At 45.2% G+C, this 27,475-nt stretch overlaps 1 protein-coding gene across 1 annotated transcript; it reads left to right on the forward strand.

Annotated features, from left to right (window-relative positions):
• The first annotated feature begins 2,565 nt into the window (after window positions 1-2,565).
• CREBRF (CREB3 regulatory factor) lies at window positions 2,566-27,302 on the forward strand. Its single transcript, XM_066560128.1, has 9 exons — window positions 2,566-2,646; window positions 11,779-11,956; window positions 12,860-12,985; window positions 13,865-14,948; window positions 19,033-19,227; window positions 20,898-21,087; window positions 21,582-21,655; window positions 22,013-22,135; window positions 23,199-27,302. The coding sequence occupies exons 2-9, from the start codon at window positions 11,948-11,950 to the stop codon at window positions 23,312-23,314; spliced, it is 1,917 nt and encodes a 638-aa protein (XP_066416225.1). The 5' UTR covers window positions 2,566-2,646; window positions 11,779-11,947; the 3' UTR covers window positions 23,315-27,302.
• Window positions 27,303-27,475: the final 173 nt, after the last annotated feature.

Consider the following 27,475-nt stretch of genomic DNA (forward strand, 5'->3'; position numbering starts at 1 on the left):
CGTTCTCGTGCCATGTTTAACTGTTATTTGTCTGTGGGTTTAATTGGATACTTGGAGTTGAGCTGAGGATATGTAGATGATGTGGATAAATTGTAATGAAGTTAAATAGTAGGAATAGATGGGGGATTGTTGCCTGTATTGAGACCTCTGGGGTAGATCTATAATAGGATTAAACTTGCAATTTAAAATTGCTGAAAGGTGCAGGAATAAGCAAATGCTTGGCTTGAGAGCCTCTTTTCCAGGAACTTCCCATTGTCTGAGTAGCAAAGGTAGCATGGTTAATTTGGATGAAACCTTCACTGTGATTTTGACAGGAGGCTGATTCAATCCCTGGCACCTTTGGAGGATATTGTAGGAGCAAATGGATTGAATTGAACAGCAAACATTGCAGTTGCTTTGTACTGACCTGACCCTTCATATGGATTGCAGACCTGGGAAAGCACATGGCAATGTAAGCAAGAGGTTCCTGAGGCTCCTCAGTGTCAGCTGAGTCCGTGGCACTGGGATGGATCTGCTCGCTTGTTTGCTGAGGAGCAGCTTCCAAGGGTATAAATTCTGCTCCCTGAATGCTTCCTTACCTCATGCCCAGAGAAATTACAATTATTCCCTTTATTGTTATGCACAAGGACATAAGGGAATGGTTAATATTTTATTTGCTTTTCCCTCTTGGATAGCACCATTAACTGTTCAGTGGGACAGCACTCATTACTACACAGGAAATTCCAAGATCCTGACATGTAACTTGCAGTGATCCAAAACTGGACAGTGTGAATTGCAAAAGAAGGAAGAACGTGCCCGTTATTACAAATAAACATAGCAGCTGTTGGGACTGGAATAGTGGATTTTTTTTGTCATGTCACCTTCTAAGAGCTGTATTTTATCACGCAATATGTTGTACACTGTCATGTTACACAGTCTGTACCAAATAATTCCTAGGAAAATTGAAACCAAGTGATCATACAAAAACTTAAAGTTGTTGTTTGATTTTTGAAGTGAGTGGAGAATAAAATATGTTGTCATCGTTCGAGAGGAGGGACAGAAACACTCCAAGATATTGTTGACACATTTGAGATTTTGAAATATGTTGATCTGCTTGTCATATTTAGCCTGAAGTGAAATACCCCAAGAGAAAACACTCAGTGACAAACAGTGCTGTTTATTGTGTTACCACTCTCTTTAACAAGCTTTCTGTTTTAGGTTCTAAGCTATCACTTGCTCTAGAAGAGAGAAGTAAAAGAGTTCCCATGGGTGTCTCACTGGTGCTGAATTGAATGGAAAGAGCTATTCTAAGCCAGGACAAAGAAGCCATAGAGCAATTCTCACCTAGATGCTTCCCAGAAAGGCATTCCCCAGATTTTCCAGAGTGGTTACCATTTCCTCTGAAGCAGGTGCCAGGTGGTAGATGACTGAAGAAGTGAAAGAATAATGTTTTGTGTGTGTTCTGCTGGATGTTGCATGGTGGTTGGGGAATCTTCTGCTCCTTGTGTGCCAGGAATTAACACTGCTTGGGATAATTTCCTTTTTTTTGCATGACTGCAGGAAATGAGAACAAAGAGATTCAGCCACTGCTGCTGAACAAACAATGCAGGTACCAGAGCATTTATCACTCATCCCTCTGTTGTCTGACAGCAGAAGAGAACACAGATTGTTCAAGTGTAAAAGAAAGAAGTTTGTGCTTGAAATTGAAAACGTGTGCCTGTGTTGAAAGATACTTGGGTAAAAAATGAGGAAGGTGAAGGAAGCTGACTCCACAGTCAAGTTGTGAAAACTTTCAAGTCATAAACTCTGGCAATGTATAGAGTGAGAATTCAGTTAGGGTCATTTCAAATGTTTGTAACTGCTTTTGTTCATATTGTTTAGGAAATGCAAATATCTGCACCTCTGCCCCTCACAAAAAATCATTCTGCAGACTGTACAGAAGTTTACTTTTCCTCTAGTGGAAATCATGGAAGCATTTTACTCCTGTGAAGGGCTGAGTTATCAGAGGTGGGTGGCTGCTTCCTTGTTTCCAGAATTAAATGTCATGGACTCCGTGGGGCAAAAATAGAATAAATGGGGTGAAATAACAAAAACTTCTTTAAAGAATAGAAGACATTCTTTACAAATAGCAAGATAAAAACGAGTGACTCTATTTTTATTATATTTATTACTAATAATTTCTCCAGTTGTGTCTGAAGCAGTCCAGGCCAGCCCCCTGACACTGTGAAAGGTGGTTGTACATGTAGCAGAAGACAGTAGGACAAATTACAAAGCTGCAGGAAGGACACGGACGAATGAAGGAGGAGTAAGTGCGAGAGCGGGGCCGCAGAGCAGCAGCACCGGGCTGTGGGATGGGAGCCCCGCACAGCCTCAGTAGCCGCAGCCGCGCCTCGGCCCCGCCGCGCTCTGCCCGCGGGCACCCGCCTCCCCGCCTTAAATACCCCCCGCGCGCCGCTCCGCCGTCACGTGACAGCCACAGCCCCCTGCTATTGGACGGCGCAGCCCCCTTCCCCCCGCCCCTCGCGCGCGCCCGCCCCCTCGGGCCACGTGAGGGTCGAGTCACGCGATTTCCGGGAACCCGTCAGGAAGGGACATAAACAAACAAACCCGGGGCCGCATGGAGGGGCCGGGCCGGGCCGCGCGGGGCTGCGGCCCCCGCTGAGCGCCGTGAGTCAGGGGCTCGGGGCGACCGCGGGGCTCCGGGGGGCTGCGCGGCACTGAGGGCGCCGGGGGTCGGGGGGCCCGGGTGGTCCGGCTGGAGGAGGCGGTGCCGCTGGGCAGGGGGCTGCAGGGAGGGAGGGAGAGCGTGGACGGAGGTGTCTGCCCGGCTGCCAGGGACAGCGGGACGGGGATGGTGCCAGCGGCCCCTCCGCTCCGCTCGCCCGCCGGGGGGGTGTGGCTGCTGGGGCCGCGGGAGAGCGGCGGTGCGCGGGGGGTGTCCGGTCCCGGAGCGGAGCTCTGGGGCCCGGAGCTGGGCTGGGGGCGGTGAGAAGGGGCTGTGGGGACGGAGCGCGGGCTCCGCGGGGAGTTGTCGGCGTTGTCCCCTCCAGCCTCCGCCCGGCAGGAGCGGCCCGTGCCTTTACAAGGAAAGCAAGTCTCGCAGCGAGCGCCGGGGAGAGGAAAGCGCCGTCCTGCCGGGGGAGCGCCGCCGCTCTGGGCGTTCGGGCGGAGGGACTGCCCGGGAGGGGAGAGAAGGGTTCGGCAGCTCCTGCACTCCTGCCTTTCGGGCTTGTAGTCGCCTCCTCCGTTTGCGACCTGTTTGAATGCCCGGGACGGCCGGGGGTGACCCATGGCCGTGCGGGGTCTCTGTGCTCGGGTGTGTTGGTGCCCGACGGACGGCTCCGCTGATAAGGCTGCGGAGCAGAGCTGGCGGAGAGGGGTCACGCTTCTGCGAGTGCGGGGCAGGGCAGGACGGCACCGTCCTCGCTCCGGCGCAGCGTTTATGTAATGCCAGAGCGGCGGGACAGCTGATCGCTGCGAGCCGCGGCCCCGGGACGGGGCTTCTCCCAGGCAGCGCGGGTGCGCTCCGGCTGCCCGCAGCCCTGGCGGGGGTCGCCGGGCGGGGGCCGCCCCCCCGCGGGACGCGGCTCCCTGGGCGGTGCGTCCGGCGCGGCGGGGCCGGGGCCGGCCGGGCGGGTGCCCGGCGTGGCGGGCGCGGCTCGGGGGTCGCGGGGCAGCGGCCGGGGCGGCGGGAGGGGGTTTGTTTACATGTCGCCTCACCCTAGCTTGAAAGGGCCGCTGGGCGGGTGAGCGATGGGCGCGTTGGCCAATGGGATGGGGCGCGGCGGGGCAGCCAGCCAATGAGCGGGCGCGGAGGGCGGGGCGGCGGCGGCCGGGGTAGGCTGCGCTGGGCGGCGGGGCGGCCATGTTGGCCGGAGGTGTGTTAGTGGGTCAGGGCCGGGCCGGGGGACGCGGCGGGGACGCGGGCACCGCGCGGGGCCGTGGCCGCGGGGCCGCCCGCCGTGCCCGTCCCTCCGCAGCGCTTTGCCTCAGGGGGGCTGTCCCACCTGGGCGTCGGGACCGGCCCGGGGCGGTGCCCGCGCACAGGGGGTCCCATTCCCCGCGCTCAGGGGAGGTCGGGGCGCGTTCCCGTCTCCCGCTCCCGGCCCGTCCCCGCAGATCTGGGTTATGAAACATCCGCGAGTTCCCCGCACCGCCTCAGGAGCCGCCCGCGGCTCTCAGCGTGTCCCCATACGGGTGTCGGACACCTCTCCGTGTGTGCTCTAATCTCACGCCGTTTCCTAGCCAGGAACACCTTGATTAAAGCCCCTTGTGCCAGCGAGGACTCAAATCTTTATTATTTACCTTTATTATTTACCTTTGTCCCCAGGGTCCCCACCCTGGGTGTCGTTCCCCACCCGCGGCATCGCTGCCGTGCCCTCCCTCGCCCCGGCAGCCCCGCTGCCCACGGCATTTCTCTGCCGGTGTCCGGGATAATTCCGCTGTCACGCTCGCTGTAAAACACTCGGGGTTTTATTCAGGCTTCCCCGTGCAACAGGCTGCAGCTTAGAGCAGCCAGCGCTGCCTGCCGAAATGTGCGATTCTCACTTAAAGTGATCGTGATCTTTCTGTCGCTGCCACTCCAGGGGTAACTTGTTGAAATCATGCTCCACGTAACAGGCAGAACAGAATCAGATACTCGTATTGTCTTTAAACGCTTCTAAATGTTTTAAAGATTGTGTTTAAAAGGCCTCTAAGGTCGCTTCCGAGCATCCTTGTGTGGAAGGTTAATTATTATTGTTAAATGTGTTTTCATAATAAAAATTACAGAGAGGCAGATGCTTTAGAAATGTGGTCGATTTCTGTTGTTGGCTGCTTAAATGAGAAGTCAGAATTTCTATGGAAAATAAATCATAGAATGCCCGAATGCTTTATGTTGGAAGAGACTGTAAAGATTATTTAATTTCAAGCCCCTGCCATGGGCAGGGACACCTTCCACTGTCCCAGGGTGCTCCCCTGACCTTGGAGATCCAGGGGCAGCCACAGCTGCTCAGGGTGCGATCCTTCTGCAAGAAACCTTTCCTGCTAAAATAATCTCGGCGAGATTCCTTTTAAAATGCATAAATAACAGTAGCTCAGAGACCTCAGACATGTCCAGGAATTACTCTGAATTGATGGGAGTATTCCCTGATAAGAGCAACCTGCAGCAGAGGCATCAGGCCCCCTGAGCATCCTCCCCAGGTAGTTTTTAAATAATGAGAGAGGCAAACAGCCTGTGAAGAACAGAGATTGAAGTCAGCATTAGCAGGAATTAATTGGGGAGAAGAAGAAGCTTTTGTCCCACTAATAGACTGATGGGATAAATAAGAGAACCCACAGGTTTACATTCCCGTGGCCTGTGTGCTCTGTGATTTGGGAAGTTCAACTGAATGTTTTAACATCAAACCTTGCATAAGAAGTGCTCGAGAGTTGGCATTGGCATGAAATTTAAACCAAAAGTTTTGTTAAATTTGTAAATTTAAAGTTTAGACCTTGCTATAAAAATCTCCCTGTTTTTTTTTTTTTTTCTTCTGATTTTAAAGTCTTAAGCCATGGGGTTTTTTACTTTTTGGACAATTTTGGCTGATGCATTTTTCAAGTTTTCTGCTGGCTTTGAAGTATCTGGTACAGATGCCCCATTTCTAACAAGAGTATAGCAATCATAATTTCACAGTACGAAGAGTAGACCAGACTGTACTGTTCCCTTCATCATAAGACTTGTGTTGCTTTTTGTTTTTTCCTGGAAACTACAGAATTATTTTTTCTCTTAGTCTGAAAGACTCTGTCAGAAAAAAATATAGGAGCAGCCATCCTGTCAGGATGTAGAATATTGCTGGAGATTGGAAGCTGAATCGTTGTTTAGTTTTGCTTTTGTTTTTTGCCTTTGCTTTCACCCCACTCTGATTCAGGGGAAAACTACAACTAAAAAAATTTAAATGTTAGTTTTACTACTAATTCTCATGTGCAAACAACTCTCCTTGTGCTGCAGTGTTATTTTAATAAGGTTTATAATATGAATATTTTAAATTAAATAATTTTTTAATTAAGTCTGTTAATATAGTTTTAATAAGTGTAACATGCTGCACATCCCACTCTTAGCACTAAAATAAGAATAAAGTCTCAGTCTTTGTTCCAGAACATACAAAAAAGTGCTTCTAGTAGGAATATATTAATCTGGGCATAGTTGTTACAAAATCTGTGAATGCAGAATGTTTGTCAGTATAAAAAGTAATCACTTGGTTTTGCTTCTGCCTCTTGCCCGATGGTCAATGTCAGTGCAGGCTGGGCTATAAACACAGGCTGGGGATTCTCAGATGGAGCAGCCCTGGAGAAGGATCTGGGGGTGCTGGTGGCCAAGAGCTGGACCTGGCCTGGCCCCCAGGAGCCCCCATGCCCTGGGCTGGTCCCCATGGGCAGCAGGAAGGGGCTGGGATTGGGCCCCCTCAGGTGAGACCCCAGCCCAGGCAGGACCTGGAGCTGCTGGAGAGATCCAGAGGAGGCACCAGGGGATCAGAGGGATGGAGCTGGGAGAGCTGGGGTTGTTCACATGGACAGGAGAAGCTTTGGGGTGACACAGTTGTGGCCTCGCAGTGCCTGAAGGGGACCTACAGGACAGATGGAGAGAGACAATTTACAAGTGACAGGACACAGGGAATGGCTTCACACTGACAGAGCAAGCTTAGATGGGATATTGGGAAGAAATCCTTCCCTGTCAGGGTGGGCACAGGTGTCCAGAGCAGCTGTGGCTGCCCCTGGATCCTTGAGAGTGGCCCAGGCCAGGTTGGATGGAGCTTGGAGCCACCTGGGACAGTGGGAGGTGTCCCTGCCCATGACAGGGGAGTGGAACCAGATGATGTTTAAGCTCCCTTCCACCCCAAACCATTCTGTGATCTGTGATTCCATCATTTTCTGGGATCTGCTGTTTGCTGACAGAGCTGGGGCTCCCCCAGAGCTGGGAACTGGTGTGTCATGGGGGGTCCATGAGCTCTGTGCTGCTCTGGGATGTTGTGTGTGTGATTGCAGACCGGAGCTTCTCTTTAGAGCTGTCACTTCCAGGTCTTGAAGTCTGTCTGCTGTGGATGAGTAGGATTGGAAAAATACCACTGGAGGGGGAAGGGATGGTCAGTGGAGGAACAGGAACAGAGACAGTGAAGTAACAGTTTCCCTCTCCTGAAGGGAAGAGGCTTAGAAGAAGTGAAACAGTCTGAGTATCTTTAGTTCTTTTAAGTGGCAATGGTCTGTCAGATCAGGGTCTGGGGTTTTAAGCAGGTGTTGTTTTCTCTCCAGGACAAAAAAGCAAAGAGCATAATGCCTTAGATGCTTGTGCTGGCATTTTAGTAGAAATCCTTCACCAACAAGGGGGACTTGGCTGCTTTTGTGAGTCCAGGAATGAGGCTGAGGTGGGTGGAAATACAGGAAGACATTTTAAAAGAGTGTCTTTGCTCACTGCTATGAAATAATAATAATAGTACTAATAAACTTTGTGTCTTTGTGCTGGGGGAGAAACGTAAAAGGATTTTTTAAAGTCTAGATAATCATTGAAGAATCGTGTAGAAAGAAAAAAAAGGAACATTATTCAGAAACAAAAGTAAGGAACATAATCATTGACTGAGGTTGGAGAAGTCCTGCAAAGCCATTGAGTCCAACCTGGGAGTGCTTCCCACCTTTTCACCCACACCAGAGCCTGGAGTTCCATTTCCAGATGTTCCCTGGACGCTCCAGGGATGGACCCCAGGCAGTCTGCATGTTCTCAGCTTGAAGACTGCCCTGAGCAGAGGGTGTCTGTAACAGAAAACAAGTTGGTACAAACTGTGGAAGGAGAAAAATGTTTTTGAGAGACATGCAGGAGAACTTCTTGCATCTCCAAGTCCAGTATTTCATAAAATATCCAGATACCACAAACTGTGCAAGGTACATAATGATTCTCTCCAAGCACATGGTGTAGTTGTTGTGCTTTCTCTGAAATTCAGAGTTGGCCATGAATGTTTCAGCCTGAGCTTTTAGGTTTAGTACTGGCAGGCTCTCATGAGCTATTTTTTATACCTGCATCAAAACTGCCTTTGACAAGCTGTGCTGTGTGATGCAGTCACCATCGTGAAAGTGTAATTGTTCCTGTAATGCACTTACAGCAGGCATTTAGCTGCTGGGATAATGAGCACTGTGCAGCCAACAAAACAGCCCAGCCATGCTCCATGTGCCTTTCCAGTGTTCAGAATACACAGCTGAACTGGGCCAGAAATAGCAACTTTCCTTACAGCCATGGTACAAATGATTCATGCAGGTGACTGAGGAAGACTTTCAGAGGTGCTAAGCTAAAAGCTGAATTTTGGGGTTTTCTCTTAGAGGGGCTTCTTTGGAGGTGCTGTGCTGTGGCAGGAGGGTGTTTTAGTGGCCCAAGAGGCAGCCCATGCACAGGAGCTGCACTGTGTCCCCTGAATGCTGGATGTTTGGAGTTTAGCTCCTGCTGCAGCCTGGGTTAGACCACATTAATCCCAGGTAATGCACCTGCTGCCTCCCTGTGGGAAATTCAGTCATCCTGGAACCACTGTTCCTCTTCAGAAAGTAAATATTGAATGCAGGGGATCACTTTTAATTTGGATTTATCATTAGATTAATTAGATGCTAACTCCACAGAAGAGGCTTTGGATCCTTGTTGATGACTGATGGGATTTTAACCAATGTACATGTGCTTGCCTCCATCAGCAGCCCAAGTTCTTCAATGTTAGAGGGACACAACTGTTCCTGAGATTACAGAATCATGGAATGGTTTGGGCTGGATGGGACCTTAAAGATTATTTCATTTTAACCCCCTGCCATGGGCAGGGACACCTTCCACTGTCCCAGCTTGCTCCAAGCCCCATCCAGCCCAGCCTGGAACACTTTCATGGATGGGGCAGCCACAGCATTTCTGGGCACCCTGTGCCAGGGCCCCCCACCTTCACAGGGAGTAATTCCTTCCCAATATCCCATCTGACCCTGCTCTGTCAGTTTGAAGCCATTCCCCTTGTCCTGTCACCCCTTTCCTTGTAGAGTCCCTCTCCCTGTGTGTCACAGGCTCCCCTCAGGTGTCCTGCCCTTCCTCAGCCCCAGTGAAGGCAGGAGCCTCCCCCAGGAGCAGAGCTGGGCACTGATGTGACTCCAGAGCTGCAGGCACACAACCAGCTCTGGGCCTGGCTCTTTAATCACCTTAATCAGATTTCCCTGCAGGCTGTTTGTTGCCAGAGGAGCAGGCACCCTGCCCACTGTTCAGGCTCTGTGTTCCACCTGTCTCTGCCTTTAGGAAGGGCTGATGGAAGGCATTAATGGAAATTGTCCTCAAGTAGAAATTCCTGCTATATTTATCTTCAGTAATTCTTCGTGCTGCTGTACTTGAGCTCTGCCACAGCTCTTTTAGTTCATTCAGAGCTGCATTCATTATAGATAACACAACAGCTGGACTATTCTTTTCTAACTCAGTCTTGGGCTGAAAGTGCCAGTAATGATAAATTCTGTAAGAATGGGACTTTAAATGCGGTCTACAAATTACTTTCCTTCTCAGCAAGTTCTGATTTGACACCTGTGCTCCCATATGTGTCATTGACTTGTGCTATGCATCTTTATTTACCAGTTTGTGAAGAAGCACTGGTAGGTAGGTGTAAACAGCAGGAGGCTTTTAATAGTGACCTTGATCTTTCTGGGAAATTTGGAAAGCAGTTGGAAGCAGGGCAGCTTTTTGGGAGCATGAAGGATATCTGGATTGTGCAGCTCCCTGAGGCAATGTCTTTCTTTTCATGGCCTCACTGTATTTTCCCCCTCCACAGAGCTGCTGAGAAAAATCCTACATTGTGGAATAGTTGACTAGATCCTACTGGGATTCAAGTCACATTTAAATATTAATATTATAAAATATCAAGAATGAAGTATAAAGAGAATTACAGGATTAATTGGGTTAGCTGATACACTGCTTTGACCTGAGAGGACATGCATTGGCATTCTTAAATAGTGCAAGAAAAGTTTATCACTCCAGTCTTGGAGATGGTAAAAGTATTCTGAGCCTTGAATGTTTGCTTTGAGGATTTGGAAGTGATCCAAAAGCTGGCACCTGGAAGTGTTGGTTGGGTGGTACTGAAATCAGTGTCAGTAGAGAGGAAGTTTCACCCCTTTGCTGGCTGTGTGTGGAACAGCTTGAGGCCCGTGTTCTGACAAAAAACACAGCAAAAAAAAACCAGTGAAGAAGCAGCAAATGTTTCCTTTCTTTGCCCTTTGTATGATGGAGAACTCTGGCAGTGTCCTTGTGAGTGCAGCAGGTGGTTTGGTGGCGATGTCAAAGCACTCATCTGATGTGCTGATGAAAAAGGCACCAATCTGCATGGAAAGAAAGTGTTCAGGTATTTAGAATCAGAACATTGCCTCTCTTTCTCTGTCTGAGAACATCCCCGTGCTTGTTTTAAGGAGCAGACCCTTCTCCTAGGCCAGGTGAAGTGACTTCAGTCATTCCTGCCACGTCCCCACCTGGGAAGGACCATCCTGCTGTGCTGTGGCCTTTGCCGGGTGAAGGGAGATGGGGCTTGCTGAGGCACAAACTTCACTTTAAATGTCACTTTTAAATAAGTAAAGGGCTCCCTGGAGGTTTTGGAGCAGAAAGGAGCTTTTCTCCCAAGGAACTGGCTCGTTCACCATAGGGCCCTGTGAGGAGCGGCCGCTCTGGCAGGGCAGCGAGGGTTCAGCTGAGAACTCCTGTGGAACTGGACCTGGAACTGTTGTTCTTTCTATTCCAGCTGCTCTTTGCAAAGCAGGCTGTTTGATAAGTAAAGACTTCTTTGCATAGTGTCTGTTTTTACCACAGTCTGATAGTCCATATGCTAAAGAGGACAAAGTAGCTGAGATACCATCTGAAAGTGGGAATAATCACGGGGATGCTGTCATGTGCTGCTGGGGGAGGGTTCTGAGCTGTGGGAGAACACTTAGAGTTTACTATTTGTTTTTAAAAGAGGAGAATAAACACAGCCTGAGCAGATTGCACCAAAGTCTGACTTAGGAGCAATGCTGAGTAGGGTTTTCCTTACACTCTTCAAAATGCTGGGTTAAGCTCAGAAGAGTCATTAGACAAACATCTGAATTAGAGCAGGCCTGTAGAAACTCCTCAACTGGTGAAACTACCAGTAAATAAATTGGTCCAAGTTCAATATATGCCTTACTTGAATTAATAGAGAAGATATTTTATTAGACAGCTGTGAATTTGGCAGTTTTTAATTTGTTCTCTTGGGGAAATCTGTCTCTCCTGCTCTGCTGCTGGATGATTCCTGTGATCCTCTACCACTAGATGTTGCTGTGTGAGTGATTGATGTAATCTTATCTGATGCTGGATGGATTCATCCCTGAAGAAAAGGAGGAGATACCACTGAAACCGCATTTCTGCCTGTTTTGAAATTTGTATTTTGAGACTTTTGCCTGAGACATTTTTAGAGTTTATTGGCTCTGTTACATTAGTCATAGAGGTTGTCTCTCTCCTGGATACCCAGCAGTGTGCTGATTATTGTTCCCAATTTGGCCAGGTTTTCTCTTCAGGTGTGTCTGTAGAGCTGCTGGTCTCAGCAGAGAGGAAAAAAGGCAACAAAATGTAACTTGGCCAAAAATGGGTTTGCAGCAACTCTGTTCTGTAGCATCTGTGGCTTTTCATTCAATGAAAGATGACAGGGGAAGAAAATTTCTATACATTCCAGCATGAGAAAAAGTCAATTTTCAGGGGAAATTCTTGCCTTTGACTGTTTTTTAAGCTTTCACCTTGTTGGTGAAGGATTACTCACCTCCTTGGGGGTTTGCTGTGTTTATTCTGCACAGAAGTCGACAAATAGAAAAGCTCCATCAGGGTGAACTGAAGTTATCCTAAGGAAAAATTTCATTGCATGGATGGTGTAAACTCCCTGATACTGAAGTAAAGCTGGAAAAGAATCTACAAGTGAATAAAACAAGAAGTTTGGAATTGGATTTGGGGAATCTGGGCTTGGAAATGCCTCAGGTAAGTCTGCTAGGATTTTATTCACTTCTGTAAATAATTTTGCCTTTGTTTAAGAACCAATCTGACCAGCACTAGGAGGGAAGATGTGTAGGAGATTAAAGGATGTATATTTTGTAGGGTCCCTGTAGTGTCTGTGGTAGAAGCTGTGGTGCTGCTCTTGGTGCTGTGTTTGTTCAAGCTTCAGCCACGTTGTCTGTGGGTGAGGGAGGATGCCTGGAGAGCAGAACAGCCTTTTATTACTGCAGTGATTCACTCTGAGCACACTGAATGACTTTCAGCAGCACAGTGTCTCTGCCTTCCCAGCCCTTAGGGGGAGAGCGTCTAGAAGAGAGATTGAGGGCTGGAATTAAATGTAGCAGAAGGCCTTGCCTTGCTGCCCATTCCCTGCATGCCCAGTCATCCTGCATAATGCTTTCTTTGCCAAATTTCACTTCGTTCTTGAGAGAGAGGTAACAATCTAGATTTAGTTGTCATAGATTTTGTTTTCCTTACAATTTTATATGGAGGTTTTATGAGTTCTAATGGCTCTAAACACAGTCAACACTGCTTTAGTACAAAATTATTTGAATTAGAGGGACTCCCAGATCTTGCCAGGACTGGCCTTCGTCTTCTACAAATGCCAGCATATCCCAAAACTTGGCTAACATAAGACTTTGAAAGCAGCAGGGAAGAATGAAGGAGCAGTGAATGCTCTTGCAGCTCTGGTGGATAGAAACGTGTCCTTTGATTGCTCCTGCATGTTGGCAGTGCTCCTGAAGCATTCTCTGGCTCTGGGGAATGATGTGCTTATCTGTGGTGGTGAAAACCTTCTGAGACCAGGAGGAAGTGGTGATCCTCTCTCTGTTGAAGATGAAAATGTGCTTTTTCATACCATGGTTGAAATGTCTGTCCATTGTGTTGCAGCCCAGTGTGAGTGGAATGGACCCTCCTTTTGGGGATGCCTTTCGGAGCCACCTGTTTTCAGAGCAGACTCTGATGAGCACAGATCTCCTGGCGAGCAGCTCGGATCCAGACTTCATGTATGAACTGGTAGGTCAGCTCTGTGTGCCCACAATCTCATCTCCTCACCAGTTCCTGCAGGAATAAAGGAGTGTTGGTTCAAGAATGCTGGAAATTTATTCATTATTGCTGGCTGCTGATTAGGGAGGAGCTGGACTGCTTGTCCAGCAAGTGTGATGCTTCCTCAGCAGGCATTTCTTCAAACAGGCTCAAATCCACCTTCACTTGTGCTCTAACCCTGCCCAGCCTGGCTTTGGACACTTCCAGGGATCCAGGGGCAGCCACAGCTTCTCTGGGCATCACCACCCTCACAGGGAAGAATTTCCCCCTGCTCTGTTCTGCTTCACCCAAGCTGTGAGTGCAGGGGGAAGGAAAATAGAAGTTGACTCACGAGCTACTTGGCTGAGCATTTCCTTTTTCATTTTCTCCTTGCATCAAAGGAGAAAGGTTACTCATGGTCATTAATTGGTCGTGTTAGAATGAGGTTTTCCAGGAACTGGCAAACTGAAGTGTATTCTGTTAAACACACAGCATAGATTGACCTAGATTATAGAGATGCCTGTGATGTCTTTCATATTTTAAATGGATATTGGTACTGGTTTAGTTCCTGATGAGCAGATGGATTTGCAATAGCAGGAAAATAGAGTGTTACAGGAAGAGCAGTGTCCTTAGAAAGACCTGTTGCTGAAGCACAGGAGCTGAAGTTCATTCTGACCTTTAGAAGAAGCTTTTAGTTGAAAGTTGAGGTTTCTTCCTGTGTCACCGCTCTCTCTTACTTCACTGGAATTGAGCTCTCCTTACCAGGTTAAGGAGAGGAAAGAGATGATGGATACTTTTATTTGGTAGTAATTAAAGAGATGATGGATACTTTTATTTGGTAGTAATTTTAACTTTCCTTATTCTGCACAGGACAGAGAAATGGACTATCAGCAAAGCTCCAGGGACAACTTGCTTTTCATGGAGGACTGCAAAGACCTTGAGAACTTGGAGTCTTTTACGGACATCCTGGACAAAGAAGCTGCTTTCACCTCCAAGTGGGAGCAGTGGGATACCTACTGTGAAGACCTAACTAAGTACACTAAATTAACCAGCTGTGACATTTGGGGAACAAAAGAGGTGGATTACCTGGGCCTCGATGACTTCTCAAGCCCATACCAGGATGAAGAGGTGATAAGCAAAACACCCACGCTGGCTCAGCTGAACAGCGAGGACTCCCAGCCTGTCTCAGATTCACTCTATTACCCCGATTTGCTCTTTAGTGTAAAACAAAACCCTTTAAATCCTTTGTTACCTGGCAAAAAGATGGCGAGCAGAGCAGCGGCGCCGGTCTGCTCCTCCAAGAACGTTCAGGCCGAGGCCGCGCTGTCGGACTGTGCCCAGAAGGCCAGCAAGGCTGGCAGCCAGCCTGCTTCCAGCACACAGATCATGGCCAAGACCAACGTGTACAGCAGTGAAAAGGTGAACATTCACGTTGAATGTAAAGACTATGTTAAAAAGGCAAAAGTAAAGATCAACCCCTTGCCGCAGAGCAGGCCGGTGCTGAGCCAGGCGCACGCTGACGCGGCCAAGGAAAACACCTGCTACTGTGGGGCTGTGGCAAAGAGACAGGAGAGAAAAGGACTCGAGTCCCCCCATGCTCACAGCACAACTCCTGGTTTGCCTTTTAAAGAGACTCAAGAGCTGCTCCTCAGCCCTCCCCAGGAGAGCCCAGGGCTGGCTGTGGGGGAGAGCAGCCTTTCCGCCAGCGCCTCCGTGTCCGACTCCTCGCAGAAGAAAGAAGAGCACAATTATTCTCTTTTTGTAACAGACACTTTGGGTGAACAGTCAGCCAAAGCAGAGCCCGAGGAGGAGGAGGAGGATGAGGATGATATTGAAGATGAGGACCACGATGAAGGGTTTGGCAGTGAGCACGAGCTGTCTGAGAACGACGATGAGGAGGAGGATTACGAGGACGATAAGGACGATGACATCAGTGACACCTTCTCAGAACCAGGTACCAGCAGGGCTGGGCTTTGGTGACGTGGGAGTTGCTGGATTTGTCCTCTGCGGGGGAAGGAAAGCTTTTGAACTCCTGGTAGTTAGACATGAGCAGTGCTGATCTTAAGTTGTGAACTCTCCTCCCACATTTTCTAAGTGCTTTGCAAAATGCAATTTATTCCAAGTATGCAAAGTCTCTGTTGCCCTATTTCATGAAAAACTGCACAAACTGTGGTTGTGCAACAAAAATAATGATAGAGAATACAGGAAGCCCAGCTGTAGCCTGAGGTTAGAGCAGCTGCCTGCAAGTGTGGCCTTCTTTTTTATTGTAGCTCTCTGGTAGGATGTGCAGAGCTTTCTAGCACTTCTCGTAGCTGTGAATTTATCTGGAGTTGGATCTGTCAGGATGAAATCACATCCTGAGTGAAATGATTTCATAATTATTTAAGTCCTACTTTCAGGTACAGTTTTTCCTCAGACTCCAAAGAATGACTGAAATTAATAGAATCACTTCTAGGTGGTTTCAGCAGTAACACTTAGTGGGGCTTCAGAGGATACTGAATTCCTCTCCCCTGCCTTTAAAAATGGAGTTCTAAGAGCAGGAATAAGAACTAACCTTCACCTGGAATGTAACAGAACAATAACATTGACTAAAAATAAAATCTGCACAAATTGTAACCAAGTATTAATTTAATTTCATAAAGTATTACAATATTCACATCTTATAAATGCCCTGTAGTAGAGAATAAGAATTAAAGTATTCAGACATTTGGCAATATGTAACTTCAGGGGGATAAAGCAGCTGAAATTTTTCCTTGTTGAGAGCAGCAGCTTCCCTAGAGCTTGTCAGTGTTTGTCATAATGAACTCTCAGATGAAATTATTTTCTAATTAGATTTCCTGCGTTGGCATTAAACTCGTTAAGCATTCTGCCCTTTATGCTATTTTCACATGCACACAACACATTTTTATTAACATTTTGAAGCCTCTTCCTCCCTTCTGGAGTGAACTCCCTCTGCTTTCTGGGGCCCTGAGCAGCTGTTCCAGCTCTGCAGCCCATGGGGGATGTGTTGCACTGGGAGCCTGGGATCCCTGAAAAAGAGAGGTTGTGTTAAATGCTGTGGGTGGAATTAATTAATTACTGATTTTTACTGACCAGCAATCCACATTCTGCAGCAGTAGCTGAGGATCTGGGCTTATCCAAGCTTGCCAAACCCTCCCATGAATGAAGCCTAAAACCATTCACCTCAAATGTGGTGATATTAAAAATTTTATCATCTATTTTGTCTATTTTAGAAAATAACATCTCCAGGTGTTCTAAGCACGTCACTTTTGTATTTTGTGTTGCTTTTTTACCTCTAAAGGTAAATACTATGGGTAAAGTATCTAAAAATAGGCACAGCACAAGAAAATTAAAACTTCCACAGGTCTGAAAGCAAAATCAATTGGTATTTTGAGTGAGGATGTAATGTACTGAAAGGATAAAAATCTGCTAGTTATTGCTGGCCCTCTAATGTTTTTTTATACAAAATTTACTTTTGGTTATTCTTCATGTATGCTTCTAGAGTGAATGAAATGCTTTCTTCAAATGTTATCTGAGGAAATATTTAGATATAGTGAAGGAAAAATAGCTAAAAATGTGACTGGCTCTCAGGCAAGTTTGGACAACAGTATTTTTATTATCACCATGACACAGATTTAGCAAATTTGGTCTCCTGCAAAGGTAGTTTATTATGGGAATTACCAGCCCAGACCTTTTCTAGTATTTAAACGTGGTGGTTTTGCTATTACTGAATATATTTTTTCTATCCCATTTAGTAGAGAGATTTTTAAATTACTGTTAGTCAGGAGATTGCAGAAATGGGAAATGCAGCAATTTATTCAGCTGTCAGTAGCACTGGAGAAGAAATGAGTGCAAAGTGCTCATGGAGACCCAGAGGTTGTTTCCAGCAGCTGCATTAGGTCAGTGGGAGCACCTGGCCCTGGGCTGGGGAGGCACTGGGAGCGATTTGCCAGGAGTGTCTGTGCTCAGGGCTGGAGAGCAGCAGCTCTCTGGGTTTGTTCACTGGGGCTATTTTTGGCTTTCACCTGGTGAGAGTCACGTGCACCCTGTTCTCTGTTCTGCTTCATTTAACCCTGGTGAATTTAAACCCAAAAGCACAGGGAGGGATGTGAGGAGAGACTTTTAGGAAGGGGTGAAGGGCTTCAGAGTTCAATACAAGAACCATTTGAGATTTCTTAGAAGCCTGCCCTGCTGTGTGATCTTTGCTAAGAGGAGGAATAAATACAGTGCAGAGCAGCTGAACAAGTTTGTGTGTTGGGTTAGGACACTGCTCTGGGTTCTTTTATGTCACTTTATAATGGCAGCAGGTCAGTGTTGGGTTTGCAAGGCAGGATGTATTAAGTCAATGTAATTGAAGTTTCTAACTTAATTACAGTTTGAATAAGCAAACAGGAAGTCCTGATTTTAACCTTGTTGTACATTTGTACACTTCAGCTCTTACAGAGATTTGTTTTCATTGGTTGGATTAATTCTGTGTTATCATGAAGATGGGCTCCATTTATCTATTTCTGTATAGTGATTTACATAGCTTTTTTTTAGATGGAAAGTCAGTGGGCTTTTTGAGTGTATTTTGATACTTAGTCAAACAGCATTTGAGTAAAATGGAACTACAGTTACAAATATTTATGGTATTTGAAACTGTATTTCATGTAAATTTTCAATAACTTTGGCTGTACAGCACAAATGTTTTATAAAGCATGTTTCATTGTTTGATTTGCCTTTAAAATCCTGCCTTTCCAACAAACCAGAGAACCCAAGTAAATGAGTTGATGAAATTATAAGAAACAGAACTTCAGGATGGTTTTCATCCTTCTGCATACCTGACTTCTGCTCGTGCTTTGGTTATGATGTGAGAGACAGACCAAAGCAAGAAAGTTTGTTTTTGCTCTTTCAACTGGTTTTTCAAGTGCAAACAGACCCATTGAATGGACTGTTTTAAAGGGAAGAAAGTGTTCTTTGTGCTGTTGGAAGATGAAGCAGAGCTGCAGCATATGGGGTCAAGGCTTGCTAAGCCTGCAGTCCATGCATGGGTGGCTTTTCCTTTAGCTCCATCACAGTATGTGATGTTTAGAAATGCTCCTTTTTGAGAAAATGTAAATTAATATTTAGCATTTTAGCACAAAAGGTCATTCAGTGGTTTGAGATTTTTTTTTAACCTTAGTATAGATTATCTTTATTTTCTAAAGCATATCTGGGGGTTGAAAACCTGTGGTTTGGGTTTACATAATTATGGTAAAATATTTCTGTGATGTGAGCAGTGGCATTACAATTTCCATGTCCTCCGTGAGCAATTCATGATATCAACTGCATCATAATTCACCTCTAAAATATTGTACAGCTTTACTGAGGGTCATTTCTCCTCATCCCACTAAAGAGGAGGAAGAGGTTGAACAGTGAGTCCAGATCCCTTCAGCTTAGATGGTCCTTTGGTCACTGTCCTGACAACAGAGCCCCTTTCTCCAGCCTAGGAAGGATCAGTGCTTGGATTTATTCCCTGCAGGTCTTTGGACTCAGGAGCAGCAGGAGTTGGACTCAATCCTCTGGGCCTCTTCCAACTCGGAGTGTTCTATAATTGAATAATTTTTTCTTTATTGTCTTTTGCTAATCCATCTTTATTTAATCTGCTTCTCCTTCCATGCTTTTTGTCAAATGTGGAGGTGAGTTAGGATTGTGTTCCTGCCAATTCATGGAGAAAATTGTCAGGATGGGTGAACATGGTCCAACCAACATCTGCTGTCTGTACTTGGCACTGCTGGGATTGTGGGGAATTACAGCTTAGGGGGTCAGAGAACATAAAGGGACTTTAAATACATAAATAATTTTTGTGTTTTCAACTAATGAAGCCCCATCAGTGGCTCACTGTCTATCCTGGATTTAAGGCAAGTACCCAAGAGCAGTCAATGTTGGAAACCAATTGTTCAATAATGCAAAACAGAGCTGGCTGTGGTTTTGCTCTCAACTTGAATCCTCAGTCTGCTGCTAAAGGGCTACAAACAATTCTGTCAGCAGTATGTAAACAACCCCCTGCATCCTTTTAGGGTATGAAAACGATTCTGTGGAGGATTTGAAAGAAATGACTGCGATCTCCTCTCGGAAAAGAGGCAAGCGAAGATACTTCTGGGAGTACAGCGAGCAGCTGACGCCATCCCAGCAGGAGAGGATGCTGAGGCCCTCTGAGTGGGACAGGGACACCCTGCCCAGCAACATGTACCAGAAAAATGGGCTCCACCATGGTAAGAAATCTTCATTCTGGTCACAAATGACTGTCATCCCCTTGTGACACTGTCAGCAGCCAAGTTCCCCTCCCTGTGAGTGCGGGGAAGTTTTGGCCATGAAAGCTCAAGCACTGTAAATCTGTTACTCTGCAGTGCCCAGGGAAGGCACAGTGAGCACACAGTAGGGACTTGCAGTGTGGTTTCTTCCAGAGGAGTGTGGATGAATTGAGAATTGTGACTTCCAAGGGCTCTCAGTGGAAACCCCGAGAGTTCAAAGCTTTCTCAGTGTGATACTGTAAATATTGGATGGGGCCTTGACTGATGTTTGCTGCTCGTGGCTGTTCCTGTCAGTGCTGCCTGTGTTAGCAGGAGGCTGGGAGGGCTCTGGGCTGCCAAGTTCAGGGGACTGGTATGAGCTGAGGCCAAGCACTAAGGCACAACTGTCTCTCTCCTTGTTTTCCCCCTGTGAAAGCAGCACAGTGAAGCAGTTGCTCCTCTGGGGATAAACTATTTCCTTAAGATGCCCTCTTAGAAACTTAAACCAGTTGCTCTAATAACTGATTTCTTCCCAGTGAGCAATTACTGCACCACAAACATGATTAACATCACCCAAAACAAACCACTCTTAGGGGTATTTTTGTTTTCTTCTCACAGGACCTCTTTTAGGCTGCTCCATTTGATTTTGGCTTTGAAGGAGCAATTTAAACCAACTTCCCTGGTTGTAAGGTTAATGTTCCCTTAGAGTTGAAAATTACTGCCTTTAACATGGCAATTGGCCTTCTCTTAAATCATACAATTTTTTTTGTTGTTGTTGCTGTTACCTGTAGATTTATGCAGGGAAGAAAACATTTTTTTCTTTGAATGTCCTTAGTTTTTAAAAGATTCTTTATCCTGTAGTGAAATAGCAGTACCTAAAGTCCCTATCACTGCTCTTTCTCATGATGGAGCTCTGAGCAACCTGGTCTAGTGGAAAGTGTCCTTGCCTGTGGCAAGGAGGAGAAAAAGATGAGTTTAAGGTCCCTTCCAATCCAAACCATTCTGTGATTCCATTATTTTATATTTGTTGTCCAACACCAAATAACCAAACATGCTCTAAGGACTCAAACCCACCAGACAATTGGCCACTTGATCTTTAAGTAAAGTGCAAAACCAGGCCTTAAATAGCTTCAAATACATAAAATAAAAAGGGTTAACTGGCATTTATTGGATCATTTCATCTCGGCATTACTGAAGATTTTTTCAGCACCAGGCCTCAGCACTCTTTCTTAGTACAGGACTTTGGCAATAAGATTATTTAGGAGTTTAATCCACTGGAGTGTACAGGAGGATATTTTGGCTGCATATGAGTTAACAAGTTTACAGCTGCAGCAAAACAGCAGGGTTTGAACTTGTGACATACATTTTTCAGCAGAGTTGTGTGTATGCTCTCTGTCACATCCAGTGGCCTTGCCAGCAGTATTTGCCCTTATCTGATCTGGATAGAATATGAATTGTACAAAGCTCTTTGTGTGGAAATGCTTTTTCTATTGTGAGAGGCCACGGGGATCACCTGATTCCGGCCCATTCTTCTGCAATGAACAAAGGAACTTAAACTGCACCCAAAAAATGCCTATTTTAGAGTGTTTTCTCATAGGTTTGTGTATGTATTATGTCACTTCCCTATCCATTTTTCTTCATGTTTAAAACAGGAAAATATGCAGCAAAGAAGTCACGGAGGACTGATGTAGAAGACCTGACTCCCAACCCCAGAAAACTCCTCCAGATTGGTAATGAGCTGAGGAAGCTGAATAAGGTGATCAGTGACCTGACACCCGTCAGTGAACTTCCCTTAACTGCCAGACCTAGGTCAAGGAAAGAAAAGAACAAGTTGGCTTCCAGGTATGCATTGGGTAAAGCTGCAGGGATGAGAAAATTTGGATTGCTACAAGTGAATGATAAAGATCTAAATAATTTTTGCCTAAAGAAATTCTGCTTCATGTGGCAGCTCCTGCAATGGGAATTGCAGTTTATCAAATGGGAGTTACCAGTTTATCAAATGGGAGTTACCAGTTTATCAAATGGGAATTTCAAGTTCATCTAAAAGCAGAGCAGCTGGCACCTTGGGAGCTGTGGTTTGTCTGTCCCCTAGATAAGGATGTGTTTCCACTGGAATTGGCTTCCTTAGCTGTGGGGCAAACAGCTGGGACAGTGGCAAATTCCCCAAGTGACAGATGTGAGCAGATGCAGGTGGCAGAGTGTTTTCAGAGCAGCTAAGTGAGGATGGATGAGTTTGTGCATCACAGCTCTGGGAGGGTTGGTTGATGAGTTCATGTGGCTCTTACTACTCTGGAATTTCTGGTAGTGCTCTAATTCTTCCCCTCTTCTTGCCATAGGGCTTGTAGACTAAAAAAGAAAGCCCAGTATGAAGCCAATAAAGTTAAACTCTGGGGTCTCAACACGGAATATGGTAAATACAACTCTTCACATCTTCATTTTCCTTTTGTTTGGGCAAGTCTGTGTTTTGCACCATGATGTAAACTGGCTCAGAGAGAAAAGAGTTGGTACAAACCCAGCTCATTGAATGGAATGAATGTAACTTGGGTTACCTGCAATGTTGAGCTACTTTGCAGGTGTAAATTATGTAAAGGCATGCATGTTCTGTAAATATTTTTGAAAGTATTGGTAATATTTGATGTAAACTATTTAATTTTACACTAAGTGTGATGTGACACCTTTGACACAGATAGCTGTGTGTGGGTAACTGTGAATCCCTTCCAGGGGAGTGTGATGTAAAGCTAATCTTTTTTTTTTTTTGTGTTTGCAGATAATTTACTCTTTGTCATCAACTCCATCAAACAAGAAATAGTTAATCGGGTGCAGGTACCTAAAGATGACAGAGGAATCAACATGGAACAAAAGTTGAACATACTTATTAAAGACACTCTTGGTAAGCAGTGAACTTTGTGTATTTACCTGGATATGAAGATATAGGATCATAAATGCCCTGAGGAGCCCCAGAGCTCATCCCATTCCACCAGAGACACCTTCCACTGTCCCAGGTGGCTCCAAGCCCCAGTGTCCAACCTGGCCTTGGACACTTCCAGGGATCCAGGAGCAGCCACAGCTTCTCTGGGCACCCTGTGCCAGCGCCTGCCACCCTCACAGGGAGCAGTTCCTTCCCAATATCCCATCTAATCCAGCTCTGTGGCTATGTGAAGCCATGCCGTGTGTCCTGTCCCTCCATCCCTTGTAAAAAGTCTCTTTCTATCTCATTGTCCTAGTCAGGCACTGTGAGGCCACAATGAGATCACTCCAAAGCTTCTCCTCTCCAGGCTGAACAACCCCAGTTCTCCCAGGCTTTCCTCCCAGCTCTGATCATCCTGGTGCCTCCTCTGCTGTATTTGATTGCAGAGAATTTCTGATCTAGAGGAATGAATGAACCATTTCCTGATTGCATTTGTCCCAACCAAAGTGTACCCTGGCTTTGGTCACCTGTAGAGGTGCCTTGTGAAGGCTGAGCTACAGCATAGACTGGACAGAATTAAAAAATAAAGCAGGGATTTATTAAAAAGCCTCAATGGACACCCGTTGGGCAGCACAAGAGCCCAGCCAGGGCTGCACCCAAGATGAACCAAAATGGCCCCAAAATGCACGGCCGGGCACGGGCTCTGTCCCTGGGATCAGTTTTGCTCCATTTGCATCTTGCAGTTCATTGTCCCATTCCAGCTTTAGCCCCTGCAGTCCCACCCTGCTTGTTTTTCTCTCTCCAGCCCACGGGGTTTGTGCTCCTGGGCTGAGATTTGGGTCATTTGTCCTTGGTGCCCAGCTGGAGCAGGAATTGTTTTGTCTCCCTGCTCTGTGCACAGAGCTCACCATTCCAAAATGTGAAGCCCAGACCCACACACTAAAGCAGCACAGAATCTGAGAAATTGAAAAGCCAGACCTGAGGCATCAGCAGGAATGTGCCATGAGCAGTGACCTGAGAGCAGCTTCTCTTGCCTCCCTTTCAGGACTCCCTGTAGCTGGACAGACGTCGGAGTTTGTGAACCAGGTGCTGGAGAAGACGGCAGAGGGAGACCCCACGGGCGGCCTGGTGGGGCTGAGGATACCCATGGCCAAGGTGTAGGGCAGGACTGAGCTGCTCCTGGGGCAGGTTCTGCCTGTGCTGCCGAGTTCCTCGCTGTAAATGGCATTCTGGTCTGCATGTCAGCTTAGCATTCTGTAAACACTCACCTGTAGGTTCCATTGGTTTCAAGTAACAGTGTAGGAAAACAAATCACGGCGTGGTAGAAAATGCTGCAGAGCATTTTTGGACCATAAACCAGGTAGTTTCAAAGCTGCTTCAAGCTCAAGGGCAGAAATGAGAGTTCTCTTTCAAATGATCTAGGACCAGAATATATCACTTTTGTTTTAGAAGCAAAAACATGGATTTGCTAGAGAAAATGTTTTTTAGCATTTGCCAGACATTGTGACAGGTTTATGGTCCAAGTGAAGTAAGAGGAAGCATTTTTTTGGTGAAGCTGTCAAAGTAGGGAGTTTTTTGTTCTTTTTTTTTTATTTTATTTTTAAATAATTGGATTTTCTTTCCTTGTTCTTAAAAAAAAACCAGTAAGCTTTCTTTGCAACCATTAACTTGTACATAGCACACACAGCATTAGAGCTAGTGTGCCATATAAGACTTTAATTTTCTGAGCTTAATAGCGTATTTAAATGTCCGTGCAAGCAAGAGAAAAAAAAAGTATATTCTTTGTGCCTTGTATTTTGTGGGGAGAGCTATCAGTATAAGCTGGTAAAGTTTTGTATGAAGAAAACCCTGAGGGGCAAAACCGAGCTGTATAGATGGTGAGATTTTAGGTTTTAATGTATTTGTTCCAGCTCTTAAAAATTTTTGAATGTATATAGGAATATGTTGAAATGTAGATATATGCCACAGAGTCTATGTATTGTATAAAAGATGGCTCTAGAAAACTCAATTTCGGTACTTTGGCCGGAAGAAAACAAATACTTGCACATTAATGCGATTGTTTATTTTTGTACCAAAGACAAATGCAACTGATATGGCGAACTGCCAGTCCAAGTAAAGTTTTGCACAGCTTATATGATACTGTACTGAATGTAAAAACAAAAGAAAAAAAGAAAAAAAATTAAAGGTCAGGGTTAGGGATCTTACTGAACTGTGAATTTTTTTGTTTGGGTCCAATTATCTACAGAAGGAGCATTCATACATAACAATATTATTTTGCTGTTCTTGTAGTTCGCTTCCATGGTAGATAAGTTGGTGGCCGTCTTGGAGTCTTTAAATCTTTTTTCTCTGCACTTACTGTAGGAGATTTTAATATATTTGGATTTTAGTAAGCTATTGGTAAAATAGTTTTCGACTTTGAGAATTTAAAAAAAAAAAGTATTTAGCTTGTTGTAGTATACTTCCACCAAACAACCAAAATAAAATTATTTTTATTGTAACGTGTATATATGTAAAGAGGAAAAAAAAAAAGAGCTACAAATATCTAATTCCTTAGTTGCCACTTTTCCAGTTGATGTATTATTATGCATGTGATGTTTCCAAGGATCAACACAGGCTTCAAACAAAACAAAAATTTATAGACTTTTATATTTTTGTACAGGTATTTCGAAACTAGCTTCTTCAGACTTATATGTGACTTATTCTTGTTAATTCAGTAGTTTCTATGATTGAAGAATATTAACACAAAGTTCTTATTTGCTCTTCTGCTAATAAGAGTTGGCTTTGTAGTCAGTGTTAACGTACAGATAAAAGCTTTAGCCTTTGATGAGAAAGTCCTTTATCTCAAGGCAAGATCATTCTCTGGTTTCATGGACCCCCCCCCTCCTTTCCTCCCTGTTCTTTCTCTCCCTATTTAAAGATGACAAAACACTGTTTACTGAAAATAGAAATACCAAATATTTTCAAATGTAGCTGCTGAAAAAAAATGCAAAAGTCCATGAAGGCTTTTTCCCCACTCCCTTTGGGGAACTTCTCCACTTCGTTCCTAGTTTGTCTGAGTTTGTTTGTACTGTGATTCCTTTTTGTTTATAAGTAGATTATTTTTATATCCAAGCTTGTACTATAAGAGAAAAAAGCCTGAATCGGTAACAGTGCAGGAAGAGTGGCCGGTGAAAGTGGTGGCCCTGCCACACTCACAGCTTCCTTTGTACCTAAATGTTTTGGAAGACTCAAAAGGGAGGAGGAGGCCAAAATACCACTACTGAGCTGTACAGAAAGTCTTTCCTCCAAGAGACTGAACAAATACCCAGGGCAATTTAGGCAAAACTTTGTAAATCCACTTAAGGCTTGCAAAATCTGAGTGGAAATGTGGGTGTTTTCCTTTGAGGCGTTTGTGATGGTGTTGTTGTTGTTGTTCAGGTGAGGTGAGAGTTGGCTGCTGCTTTCCACGGTGGGTCTGGTTTATTCCTCTTGTTCTTGTGGAGCTGCCCAGGGCCCCCAAAACCCCGACAGAGAATGTGTCCTGTGAGGTGCAGGCTGTGCCTGAGCAGGGCTGGACACGGAGCTTGTCCCTGTGCTCCAGCCAAACCCTGCAGGCCAGGCAGCATCTGAACATGGAGAGAGAGCAGTTTGAAATCAGGTAAAAACTTCTGGGACAAATTCAACTGACAAGGTATTTAAAAGCCCCCCCCCCTTTTCTTACTGCCTGGGAATCCTGGGCAACACACAACTTTATAGCTTTTTATTTTTGTCTGAAAACCAGACTATGATTTTGGTCTCGCATTTCAAAGTAGACTTTGAATCTTTAGTGAGTTCCATACCCTCGCATTTCAGTGTTTCCTATGTATTATTTTAAGTTAAAGCTTTGAAATAGTTGAGCTTTTTAATGTTGACACTTTATTTTGTAACTATTTATATGTATGTATATCTTAGAAAAGCACTTTGTTTAAAAAAAAAAAAGAGGAAAAAGAAAAAAAAAAAAGAAACTGCGTTTTATATGATTCCTGCCACTTGCTGCTAACTCTGGGCTGGTCAGAATGCTGCAGCGATACTTGAGATAAATAAAACCTGGCAGTAAAATGTAGAGTAAAGATAAGACCTTTTGCTGGTTTAACTTTATCATAAAGGTGACATAGGCAAGCTGTGCAGCTTTACATTTTAACCAGGGGACTCTGTGGCATTTAAACCGTCTAGAAATGGTTGTACTTTAATGCCAGTAACAATCTGCTTCCTCTAGTGTCATTAAAATATATACATTTAGTGTATACTTATCACAAACAAAAATCTTATAGGGTATAAAAACCAACAAATGTACATGTTCTGTTTTTTGGCAATTGTGGCATGCGTTTTGGGGTGATCTTTAGAGAAGACCATTTTCTAAAGATTTTCAGTGTTCATACATAGTATGTGGATCTTAACGAAGTCCTGGGTTTTTGGTTTTTTTTTTGTTTGTTTTTGAGTGTAGGCATTGTGAATATTCACTTTTAATCCTATATCCAAAAACAATGATCTATTTTTTGATTTAATACAACCAGAAAGCTCTTCCTTTTTCTGATACACTGGATTCTCTAGGATTTGTTTCCATATTAAAAGCATGCTGTCATAACTGCTCTTGTCGAGATCTCGTCAGTCTGAACGTAGGTGCCACACTTGGAATCGATGGGCTGCTTGTTCTGCTGTACCATGTATGACCCTCGTCCTTCCCCTCCCTTCATGACAGATGATGATGTGGCTTTATATTGTGCCTTACTTGTACATCTAGAACTAAGTGTTTTTCATTCCCTCTGAACTCGTCAAAGCTTCTGAGGTGGAATCAGAGCTGATTTAGGCGTGCTGGAGCGAGTGCGGACAGGGCTGATTTCAGTTTCTCTCAGTAGTCCTTTTGTATTTCTATGGAAGACCAGTTTTTGAATGGCCTTGCAAAACATGGGGGTGCTCCTGAAGGGTGTTTTTAAACCCAAAACCCCTTTTGCTAACGCTTCCTTTTATGGTTTATTGAACACATTTACTGATGTTTGGTGAGTACTTTTTGTTTTTTGGGATGAGAGAGACTTAGTACTAAAGCTATGTTTACGTGTGGATGGCCTGGATTTTCTTATCACACCAGTTAAAATCATTGTGATTTAATAAAGTTATATTGCTGTAAAGCTGATGTGAGAGTCAGGCTCAGCTGTGTTCAGTTCCTAATTTATAGATTGACTTTTTTCCATACTAAGAGGGCCAGGGAAAAGTTGGGGTTTTTAAAAAAAGCAAACAAACAAAAAACCAACCTAAAACGGATGAAAGGTCTTTTAACTAACCTAAAAGCAAACAGACACTTTGGAA

Source organism: Molothrus aeneus, chromosome 15, assembly GCF_037042795.1.
Source record: "Molothrus aeneus isolate 106 chromosome 15, BPBGC_Maene_1.0, whole genome shotgun sequence".
In the NCBI taxonomy this organism is placed as follows: Eukaryota; Metazoa; Chordata; class Aves; order Passeriformes; family Icteridae; genus Molothrus; species Molothrus aeneus.